Source organism: Plectropomus leopardus, chromosome 13, assembly GCF_008729295.1.
Source record: "Plectropomus leopardus isolate mb chromosome 13, YSFRI_Pleo_2.0, whole genome shotgun sequence".
In the NCBI taxonomy this organism is placed as follows: domain Eukaryota; kingdom Metazoa; phylum Chordata; class Actinopteri; order Perciformes; family Serranidae; genus Plectropomus; species Plectropomus leopardus.
The window spans coordinates 22,790,063-22,802,259 of record NC_056475.1 but is presented as its reverse complement, the minus strand read 5'-3'; the positions used below and the strand labels follow the sequence as shown (position 1 = coordinate 22,802,259).

General features: G+C 41.5%; 1 protein-coding gene across 2 annotated transcripts in view; it reads right to left on the bottom strand.

The window, feature by feature from the left end:
- Positions 1–12,197, bottom strand: part of LOC121952440 (disks large homolog 4) — an 81,960-nt gene that overhangs the window by 64,532 nt on the left and 5,231 nt on the right. The window contains exon 1 of one of the 2 annotated variants that reach the window (XM_042499121.1): positions 5,856–5,917. The exons of the other annotated variant lie outside the window; for it this stretch is intronic. Within the exon in view, the coding sequence (XP_042355055.1) occupies positions 5,856–5,897 (42 nt within the window). The 5' untranslated portion in view covers positions 5,898–5,917. Of the gene's footprint in view, positions 1–5,855; positions 5,918–12,197 lie in introns of those variants that run through there. 2 annotated transcript variants of the gene reach the window in all.

Genomic DNA, 12,197 nt, shown 5'->3' with positions numbered 1-12,197 from the left:
ATTCTTCTTTCCTCTGCATTCTGCCAGTTACCCTTTCTAATCCCCTTCACTACAGGAAAAAACAACAACCTCAGAATTAACAACTGACTAGGCAAATGGCAATCTTTTGACAAAGATTTGGATCGAGCAATAAGGCATGTCCGCTTTGGCCTTTCAGTGAATCCTTGTGAAGATCTGCAGTCAATCAAATAATTTGTGAATGCACCTCAGACAAGACTTCGTCTCACAGGACTCTAATGCTCGATTTTGATCCGTTTTGTGACACAGCCAGTTGGACTTGATTTGCCACATCTTTTAACTCTGGCAGCCGCATGCGCCTCTGACAGTGACTTCACTAATGTACCAATCTTCCATTTCACACGTGCTTCTGTGATATTGTCATATTTTGTGGCTGCCACATTTAGCCAGCAAATCGTGCGGGCTTTTAACGGGTCCAGTGAGCTCCTCCAGAGCTAAAGTTTAGTCATGCTTAACCTCAAGGGCGGCAATTATCAAATTATATTTGTCTCTTTTATCACCAAAGTTGAATCACACAATGACACACGACGGTTAATGTATTTTGTGGCATTTCCTTTTGTTAGGCAATTTTAATGACTCATCCGCCACCCTACATGCAAATGTTCTACCAGAACAAGTTCACCTCTGACACTATTTTTGCAAGAGCACTGTTGCTTTAGTGTGGGCTTAGTGCCTCCCAAGATGACTGTGATTGGTTTAAATAAACAAAAACAAGTCATAGCAGAAATATAGTTGGTGATTCCAGACTGTTTTCTAGCGCTGACACTGCGCACACAGGTCTGGATATGCAAGACTAGGGCAATACTTCTTAACCAAGTAGCATACAAATCCAGTGCCATTTACATTACTTAAAGATCAATGGTCAATATGATAACAGTGACTTTCGTCCATGTTGTCCCTTTTCAGTAATTTTGCTTTCAATTTTCTCCTCTGCTGTGGTGTTCACTGACATAAACTCTGCAGTATTCATTGGATTGCTTCATTAATGAATGCAACACAGCCAAAAATATTTGGTCAGTGAAGCGTTGTGTGCCGGAGAAGAGTTTTGTGACAAGTTTTAATTACAATGGACTTCCATCGAAGCTCTCACTGGTCTGCACCTCGCTGCATGTGGCCTCTCAAATTTAGAAATCGCCTCACCCTTTTAACAGAGTAAAAGTATTTTTTTTGGAGCTGCCTCTGTTGAAATGCAACAAAGAGGCTCAGACCACCACTGATTTGGCTCATTGTGTGTAGCGAGCACAGCAGGGCGGCAGTCTGGTCAGCCATGGCTCCATTTCTAGCCAAGATGATAAAAACAGAGCCACCATGTGCCAGCAGGTAGAGATGACTGGCGGTATCTACGCTCCAGTCGCCCACCACTCCCATCTAAAAGCCTTGTGTTACTAGTAGTTTACACACGTTGACTGTTAACATCACATTCTGTTGCCAGCAAAATTGAGTGCCAGTGTGTGTGACATTGGAGGTTTTCAAACTGGAGGAAACATCGCTGACAAACGGAAGAAGAGGACTGCAGTGGACCCAACTAGCAGTACCTTACACACAGTACCTTACACACAGTACCTGCACACAGTAATTAACAGCTTACCATAATTACCCAGTTTGCTAACTAGTAAGGCAGTGTTTGGTTAAATATAGGCTGTTATTAGAGTTGCAGAAAAAAAGCCACACAGTAAAAGGCATTGCTTCTTTTTAAACCGGTAACTTGCTGGAATCACTGCCTTTGAAATTAGTGTTAAACAATTTAACACACCTTGACATTACATCACAATTTATGACCATACATAAGAACTGCATTAGATCTGATAAGAAATTGTTATGGTTTTCATGAATTCATTACAATGTAGACACCATCTTATGGGCTTATCAGGTATAGCATGTAGCAATGGGTGAAAAGGAACAGATGTTTTTGAACAACTCTTTTTGTCTGGTATGTATCAGGTCAGCCTGTCAAACACCGGATGCTCACAGCTCCCTGACTTTTCCCACTCACTGTTATCATAGGGTACTGCTCAGTGCTCACGCTTCTACTTTGGTGTGTTAACGAGAAGCAATTGAATCAACATCGAGGCGAGACCTCCGCCAACCAAGGCCAATGGTGCATTCATTTGCTCCTCAGATGGTTGTTCTCCTGACTTTGGTGTGTTCACGAGCTTTAAGTTGTAATGTGGAACAGCATGGACACTACAAAAATGTGTTTTACTTCACTGCTCAGAGCAACATGTTGATAATGAAGAGTAAAGGACACAGATTAGGTGAGCCATGCAGTGATGATTCCGACACCACATCTGTGTTTTCCACAGAATTACAATCTATGTGTTGCGGTAGCTGTAGTAGTAGCTCAGCAGACTTCCCGTTTCTTTTAATCTTGTGTGTGTGTGTGTGTGTGTGTGTGTGTGTGTGTGTGTGTGTGTGTGTGTGTGTGAACTTTTTTTTATAATTCTGTGTCCCGTCTTATCTCTAAATTTGGACAGTTTTGGCTGTGAATGCAGTGCAGGCCGAAGTCATGAGTTCTTTTTTCCTTTTGCAGCAAGTAGAGTAGATAATTGATATGTTGATCCAGTCAGAGGAACAGCTGCTGCCAAAGTGAGTAAATGCAAACTTTTAGGCTCAGTTCAAGTATCGGTTAAGCTTCACTTTCACCATCTGCGCTCCAAGAGACTAGCTGTTGAACTTGCATGTATTATAACAGTGTCATAGAGAAACAGGCACCATATTTTGCAAAAAGTATCAAAACTCAAAAGTTTCAATATGTTTACAAGTATCAGCCCAAAAGACCTGATAATGTGAGACTCTGTCCGCCCATCTCTGGCAGTAAATGATGGACTTGATATGACGCAGCCCCTTTTAGCTAATTGGTGATAGGGCAGGACAAGAGAAAACAATGGGTGAATAAAGCACAAATTAAATGTATTTTCTAGTATATTTTTGCGATACCATCATTTTGACCAGTCCAGCAAGAATATTAAAAAGTCATGTTGTCTTTAAATCACTTTGAGGCTAAACTGCTGACGCTCAGCTATAAAATCAGGGTGTTACGTAAACATCAGATGAATTGTGTAGGAAATACAGCCCTTTATATTGTACACACTGTCCTCCAGATTTAGGGGACCAAATACAATCGGACAAATTTAACTAGACTCATCATATATAGTTGAAATTTCTTTACAGCCAATGACTGGTTGAAGGTTTCAGCAGGCACTTGGTATCTTCCCTGGTAATGCTCTGACAGGCCTTTATTGTTGCTATTTTCCCCTCCTGCTTATATTGGAGGGTTTCTTTGCCTTCAGTATGATTCTCTGCAAATTCAACATGGTTAAATTTTAGGTCAGGTGACTGATTTAGCCAGTCAAGGAACATTTCACTATTTGGCCCAATTCTGATGCACTCATTTGGATCTGAGAAATCCAAATGTTTCTACTTCCACATTCATCCTGCTGCCACCATCAGCATAGAAAGGATCGAGTGAGATGACTTTAAGGCTGCCATATACACTCAGCCCATGTCAACTCCAACGTGTTTGACAAATGAAGTGGTCTGCCTATTACTATAGCCTGTTTTTTCACACTGTGATCTGTCTGTCACTCTGGCACAGGTCGATCTTTGTCTCATCTGTCCATAACACTTTGATCCAGAGCACTTGATGCTGTAACTGTAACCTGGCCTTTCTGGGGTTTGCATCTTGTGGTGAACCTGGGTGCAGTCTTGCCTTGATGGTTGTCTCTGACACATGACACATCCTGAAGTGTCTCCTTGATCTGATGGACAGCTGTAGCGTTTTTTTTCTTTAAACTTCAAGTTGTTTCTCTGTCATTTACTTTACTGGTCTTCCCATCCAGCAGGTTGTTCACAGTTGCTGTTTTCAAAAGTTTGTTATTGCTTTTTAGAGGTTCCTTGTGGAGTTTTAGGCCTCCATGTGCGCTATGGAGCTGTGTTTCTATGAGTACGGCAACACATTTGGAATATTGTAGTGTTGTAAGTGTTGTCTTTACCTGCATTACAGTAAAGTGATGTAATTTTCTGACCTTATCAGACTGTTCCAGCTGCTCTATTATTTGCCTTTACTCACTTAGTCATTATATCCCCATTACTGATATTTATCAACATAACATCTCATCATGTAAATATTATGTAAAAGCACCAATAGTTAATCCCACAATATCATCGCTAGGGCTGCCCCTTGAATGTAAGACACTTGAATCATCAGTCGGAGACCCTCAGTTGACTGTGACTGCCTCAGGTCGAGCAGATGTTTTTTTTTTCCTGTGCATTATACTTCTGGGAATGTTTTGGTGCCCAGATTTTGCTGCAGAGTGGGTGCTCTTGCAGCTGTGGACATGCAGACAGCGGCACAGAGGGAGAGAGACCGCACCATAAAATAAAGCAGTAGTGAATTTACAGCTAACAGCAATTTAACAGGAAACAGTCTCTGGCGTTTGTTGATATCTAGTGTCAGCATTGATCAGCAGTGATCCGACTTTAGTGGCGTTAGCTTGTTTATTATATGATATGAAAGATGCTGTCACACTGAACTGAGAAGAGCCTGTTCAGACATAAAAACTTTGTATGGAAAACAGATCCTCAATGTAAATATCACAACTCAAATCAACTCCACATCTTTTTTTTCATCGATTATACTCAAATTTGGGGACATTTGCTACATGCTTAGTCCGATATGCCCTTCAAATAAAGCCCAGAGGCAGGACTTTGATACCACTTATTCTTTCATTTTAAAATTCAACATACTGGTGCACAGAGACAAAACAACAAAAAATTTGTCAATGTCCTATGAATTATTGATCGTGTTTTTTACTCCAATCATGAGGTCAATAAAAAACAATGATTCTCTTTTGTCAGAGCCACTTACAATATAAAACATATTGCACAATGAACTGCGAGCTGCTGAAACCGAAAGCTTATGTTTGTCTTCACATTTTGCAATAACAGCTCTAACACAGATAATAACCAGCTCTGTCACGCGCACTCACACTCACACTCACACTCACACACACGCACACACCATACAGTGGTTTCTGGCTGTGGAACTGCATTAAGTGGCATCTTTATGCCATAACACTCAACTAGCCCAGCACAAGCTTGTCTTCTCAGCTAATTAAGGCTGGAGGAGCCCTGGACTTCTCTTGGCTGCTCAGTGTTTTCATTTTCACAACACACACAACTGCATATATTCACACTATATACTGTTATCAACATAATGATACCTAAACTACCCCAGATGTGTGACAAAAACTAATTCTCTCATTTTAACCCTAATATTAATTCTAGCCTTTAACCCTAAAAATGACCTCTTTCGAAATGACGTCTTTTTTTTTCTTTCAATTGGAGGAGTGTCCTTATCTGAGATGTGTGTCCTAGTGTCCTCACAAGAATAAAGATGCACAAAAATATGCATTATATTCAAATTAGACATCCAAACTTAGAATAATACCATTGCATACATGAATATATGATACTTTAATCAACAAGTCTGTGAGAGTTTTACTCCTACTGTGTGTCTAAACATGCACACTGGCACATACACACCCACATGTGCCAGGCCACGTTCATACGTAATACCCAAGTGCATGTATAAAACCTACCCGGAGCATACGTACAAGGAGAGTATGAAAAAATTCCTCATACGCATATTTCTGATAAATCTACAGTGGAAGAGATTGCGAGCGTGTTCGATGCAATATGCACAGATGTGGATGCAGACCTCCCCAAAGCCTGCCAGAACGCCTAGCAGACTTTCAAGCTAACATGCAAAACAGAGGCAGCAACAGAGAGAGATGGAAGGAGAAGAACGACACAAACGGAGAGGTGAATTTACCTACCACACACGGGCAGAGGGAAGGGAGCTTAGTGCGGCCCTTCATGAGCGAGAGACAGAGGAAAAACAGCCTCCCAGACACCCGCAGTAGAGGAGGAGAGGGATGGGGAGAAAGAGAGAGAGAGATGGGAGGCTGGGGAAGGGTAAGGGGAAATAAAAAACAGGGAGGGGGAGAGAGGGAAGGGGAAGGGGGGGTGTCGTAGCAGACGAGGAGAGAGAGTTTTCCTGGAAGCCAGAGTTGTTGGTGTTGGATATATCTTGATGTTAAAGGCAGGGGTCTGAATAGAGAGGACTGGCAGCCTGCTCCAGCCGTGACTCATAAAATATGTTTGTCACTGCCAGTGAGTGAGGGAGGGGAGAGGAGACGTAGAGACGGCGAGTAAACCTCATGTATTATTTTATTTTTCTGCTCTTTTTATGAAACAAACGCACCAGTCAGCTTTCATCCATGCGGCTCTTTTATTCTCTCTTTGACACACCATCACACACACATATACGTTACGAAACACACATCAAGTAAAGGCTAAATATCATGAGGATGATTTAAATGAGGGCAATTTTGACACAGATATCTCTGTTATGCAACCATTATGTAATTACATATTTATCCCTTTGCGGCTGGTGTTTTAACGGCAGCCTATATGGCTGCAAATATAAATTATCAGCCGTGTTTATGACGGCTGCGCCCGTTGGTGCAGATTCCAAAAACTTCCATCCAACAGTGACACGATTAATTGGTCGATTAATTGATGCCCATTTTGATCATCAATGAGGTGCTTGTCATCTGCAAACATTCGCTGGTTCCAGCTTCACACATGCAAGGTTTTTGCCTTATCTCCCAACTAAATATCCCAAATTAAAGGCCTTGGTTATACAAAACTGTACAAAAAAAATGTTTTAATTACAACAATGATTTGGGCTCCAACCTGTGCAAAGAATTTTATCATTATTTCGTTATGTTCTATGTTTTCCTAACTATGACCAAGTGGTTTTTGTGCCACACTAACAAAGTTCTAACGTATCCATGGTTTGCGGAAACATACAGTGTCAATATATATTGGCAACTAGGTTGCCTAGTTATAATTTTAAGTTTGTCCCTGAATTCTTAGCAGATCTGACTCTGCAGATAGACAAGTATAAGAGGAATTTTATCAAAAGAGAGAGAAAAAAAAAAAAAAAGTATTAAATCAGTTGTGCATAATGTACAAAAATGTTGCGGTAAAGCCAGCCCGATTTCTTTTAAAGGACTCTGTTTTTAGCTAAGAGTTGTGTGTAAATGTGTATATTGATAAGAGTTATCAGACAGCACTGTTAACAGACACGTCTTAGACTTTATATCTAGAATTAGTAGTTTTGTCTTGGTTGCCCTCTAACACTGGTAATGCTCCATAAACTAGTTATCTAGTTTTAGCAATATTGAAGTAGAGTATTGTGTGACCTCTGTACTGTATACTGATCAAACATTCTCTAAAGGTTATCACAAATTAGTCATACAGTATTTTTAAAGGTTGTGCCTACTGTACTTTCTCATTTTACCAGTTGACATCAACCTCACACTGTCAATGTAAGGATTAAAGCAACAGGTGTTGTATAGGCAGGATGCAAAATACCATCCACTAGAGTAGCTAGTGGATGGTATTTTGGTAAAATTGCTGGTGAAATTTGCAAATAGCTGGTAGATTTGCCTCACTCACCAGCCAAAAACAATGGTAATCGATTGACATTTACTGGCCATTTGGCCAGTGGACAAAAAAATGTAACTTTACGCCCTGTATATAGGTTTCTTCATGTTGCCATGGAAGAGTATATATACTTCTGCAAAACTGTAAGTTAAGGATATGCAGCTGTATTCTTAATTTTTGCTCATGTGCTAATATTTGCATACATGTATCTTTTCATGGAATTTCAATTTTTTTAAAATGCTAAATATTATGGCAAAAACCATACAAATATTTAAAACTCATGGGAATAGGCTTTATTTTACATCAAAAACAATATTGTTCAGAAACTTTTTAGATTCAGCTTAGATGATAAATGTGTTTTAGAAAGGCACTGAATGAGATGGTAGATGGTAAAGCAAATCATTTTTAAAAAGCTTTGGTAATAATTTTATTTCTGTATCCTTATCACAAAGCCGAATCTACAGCCAGAGCAAAGGTTTGAGACACTGCATTTTCTTGAGGAGTTGAATCGAACCCTCCTGTGTGGTGTATGCTCCTGCAGCAAGACAAAATAGTTCCTGACTGGACTTTGAAAGTCAAATTGAAAATTAAATTAAAGAGAAATTTTAATGCCAAATGTCAAAGACTAACATCAGTGAATATGACAGAAGAAGCTACTAAGGGTTTTTGGGACAAACGTAGCATGCCTTTAGTTCTTTCTGACCCATGTGTTGTGCTCTGTGAGTCGGCGTGAAGTGATAATTTAACAACTTTTTTTTATGTGGGGACCATGTGTAATAAATAATAACAATTTCCTCATGCCGATTGCTGATTTTGGGCCCACATCCACCCATACCCAGGTAGCCTTAGCATAACCCATGTGAGGCTCGCTTGGGTAAACCCACTCATGTGGGTAATTGGCATGGGGCCATTATATGGACCCCACATACAAATGTTGGCTGGGATGAACACAGAATATGTTATTTTACAAAATGTAAGAGACTGAAATCAGCAATAGCAGCCACAACGTAAGGAAGCTTCAGTGTTCTGTGCGACTGTAAGGGTGAATGTTAAAAATTTTCTAAAATGATCCCAAAATCAAAGCTTCTCTTAAAGTACACTTTACTCTTGCCATTGCCCTCTTTCACTCCACTGAGCCATGCTGTTAGCTTTGAGACACTTGATCAATCTTTACAATAATAACATGCCATTTCTTCACACCGCTAATTTAATCGTTGTGTCAGTATTGTGACACTAAATATAACTCTGCGTCCACTCTGATTCATACAGTATCTTAATTGGCATCATAATGGATGTATTTGTGTGTTGTTCCGGCTCTTGCCCTCTCAGGCCGCGTTTCCCTCCCTCTGCTACATGGCTATATTAAGGGTGAAGCAGAGTTGAGCGCGGGAATAAACAGAGTAAATGCACCATGACCCCATTGGGCTGTTTTACAGTGGACTGCTGTCGGGTGATGGATGGGTTATGACACCTGCGGAGGTTAGGCCCAAAGCCCTCTGGACCTCAGCGACACACTGAGCTGCTGCTTCTGCATCAGCCTCACTGTCTGTGACTAAAGACAACTGGAGCACATCGTGACATTTCCATCTGGAATGAAGCCCGTACTGTTCGAACAGTGTCAAACACTGCGTAACCCGCCGATCCAGCCGCATAAGACCAAACATTAATTTTTCTATTCTCCGCATTCATGAGCATTCTCTGCCGCCGCCTACACAGAGGTCATCCTCCTACCTGCACACTGTGGGCTTCACATCATCAACACCCTTCAATGGCAGGGCTCGCTCGCTCTCTCTCTCTCTCTCTCTCTCTCTCTCTCTCTCTCTCTCTCTCTCTATCTCTATCTCTATCTCTCCCTATCTCTCTTTCCTTTCCTCTCTCCCTCCCTTCCTCCTTTCATCTCTATTCTCTCCATGATGATACCCCTGCCATGTTGTCATGGCAACAATCGGGCCCTGATTGCTTGGTTGCTAGGCAACTGACATCACCTATAAGAGGAACATGAAGATACAAAAAGCCAAACAAACAAATCACACAAAAATGTGTGCACTTGTACATTACTGTGTGGAGTGTTGGTCGTGTGTTTGAACTCTCACGGTGTCATTAGCTCATGTTTTTGATTCAAATATTCACCTTTCTGTCAGTGCGAAAGCCACACGTGTAGGCGGCAAGGTGTATCATTACAGCTAGAAAGCATATAATTCAAATATGACTGGTAGTCTGGGCAGTTTTCTACTCTTTGCCAAACAAGAGGTTAAAAACCTCTGAATCCATGACCTGAATTTCAGATGAGAACATTATGAAGGTCTGTGACAAGGGACTGCTCATGAATAACTGATACAGGGTCCAGCAGTTTCACATTAATTAGGAGGAAAAAAACGCAGGGCTTCGACCTCAGTGAATGCAGACCACGTATGGCTTTCTCAGGCTCCTGTTGCACACAAGCATCCGGCTGCTTTGCGTGGACACAAGCAGCTCAAATTTGACAGCATCCCTGAGCCAGATTGCCATGGACTCCTGCGCTGTAGTTTAACAACATGCCACAAGGTGTCATCGTGCACTGTGTTGAAAATTATGATCACAGCACTGTAAGAAAACCTGATCCTATTTGCAAGGCTAATACAAGAGCTATTCATATCGATGATATCAGCGCTACCATCCTTGTCATTCTTGTTTTCGTCATTTCTCTTCCATCTCCCTCTTTTCTGCACATCCCAATTCCACTCCACACAAACACTATACATTGACAAACACTTGAATTACATAACATGTGCTAATTAGTTGACTTTTTAACTAAAACGCCTGTAGTGGGGACATACAGTTTTATCACAGCGGCCGAGGTGGTGAGCAGTTGACCCTCTTTGACCTTGGCTCTCAATCTAATGAGAACCACAGGACCTCTTTTAATGATTCTACCCACATCTTTAAACATACACGATATGGATTTAGTTATTTCTCATTTACAGAATTACCACAACAATTTGTTCTTGCATATAACAGTGTCCTCCTCCTAGTAGCCGGCTCATGTTTTGCGATTAGCCTCCTCAGTCAATGTGAGACGACAAAGTCTCCAGCCCAAACAGCCCATGATGGATCTAATCTGTCACCTGTCATATGGACAATTTCAGGACGGACAGCGATGCTGACAGCCAAAACACTGAAATTAAGCAGCAGAGCCTGTAAGCAGAGATTGCTGGTGGACAGCGAGTGGGCTGTTTTATTTTAAATATATATAATTAGGACTAAAAGGAAAGTTTTTTTAATTCATGTTTTTACCAAAGATGCCATAGGCTCTTTTCTGTTTACGATGTACATCAACAAAACGATGCTCAATCAGTGGCACCAAGACATGTTAGAGCTCACACAATGTGCCTTTTCATTTCATATATAGAAAGATCCGCAAAGCCCCTAAAAAGCAATTGAGGTTCAGAGCGGGCCTGTGGCCTCGTCACTTTGTGCTATACTGGTTTATCCATTAATAAAATCTAAACATTCAAGGTGAGATTGAAAAGGAATGATTAAGCATTGCTCATGCTCTGACAGGATGAGACCAGAGAGAAGAGAGGAAAGCAAAAGACAGCACAGATTGCGTTGTGTACATCTGACAAAGACAAGCTCTTAACAGCCTCCTTTCTGGCTGAGGCCTGCAGTGGGGGTGGTGGGCATTATGAAGTAGTTGAGAGACTAAAGGGTGAGCATTACATTGGCAACATATTATCATAGAAAGAGACTTGATGAGCTCAAATATGAAGTCAACTCTACGAGCCGAAGAAGGTGAAACAAGGTGATTCATGCGCATACTAAAAAAAAAAAAGAATCCACTGTTCAGTGATTCAGTGTTCTGACTCATGACCACTTTGATAGAAGTTGCAAATTATCCGATGCTTAATTTCTGCCACACCATTCACAGTCGCAGCTGCTTGAATTCAGCACCGGCAGTAAGAATTAGCATCATACAGCAAGCCTCGGTCTCCTGTTTAATTAAACCTGACAAGATTTTCGAAGACGTGCACTTGCACCGATTCTTTAGCTCGAGCAAGGCTGCAGTTGCAATTCACAGTGCAGAAGCCACTTGTGCTGGAGCGGGATGCTCTGCGGTTGGTGTTGAGTTCTGTCTGATCATGTAGGTGTGTGGTTTTCTTTCTGGAATCGCGGTTGAATGTGTGGGTGAGTGGTGCAATATGTACTTAAAAGACGAAACAAAACCGTAGCTGACCACAGAAATATGCAATATTTCTTCATGGCAGGCTGTCATTTGAGCAGGGATGATGAAGCAATCAGGATGGAGGAAGAAAAAAAGCATCTTTCTGACTGTGTGGAACAACATCTCCACTATCCACTCGATTCTGACATTTTTTTAACCGGACAATAGAGAACCTCTGCGCTGTGCAGTTGTGGCATCAGACTTGCACCGGGGCAAGCCCATGCTTCGCTCGCTGTGTGCCCTGGGAGCAACTTGGCAGGATCAGTGTCTCTGTGGCTGCATACAAAGGCCTCATGGAAGCTCATGCCCTTGAGCAGAGATCATATGAGCTCTCCACTGGATCACTAATCCTAACCCACAGCACACTGTACACTTCATGCCACACACTCGTACAGACACACATCACACGGCACGGTAAATGGACACTTGTTAGGGGGAGAAGGATTGTGGACGAGCTGAATGA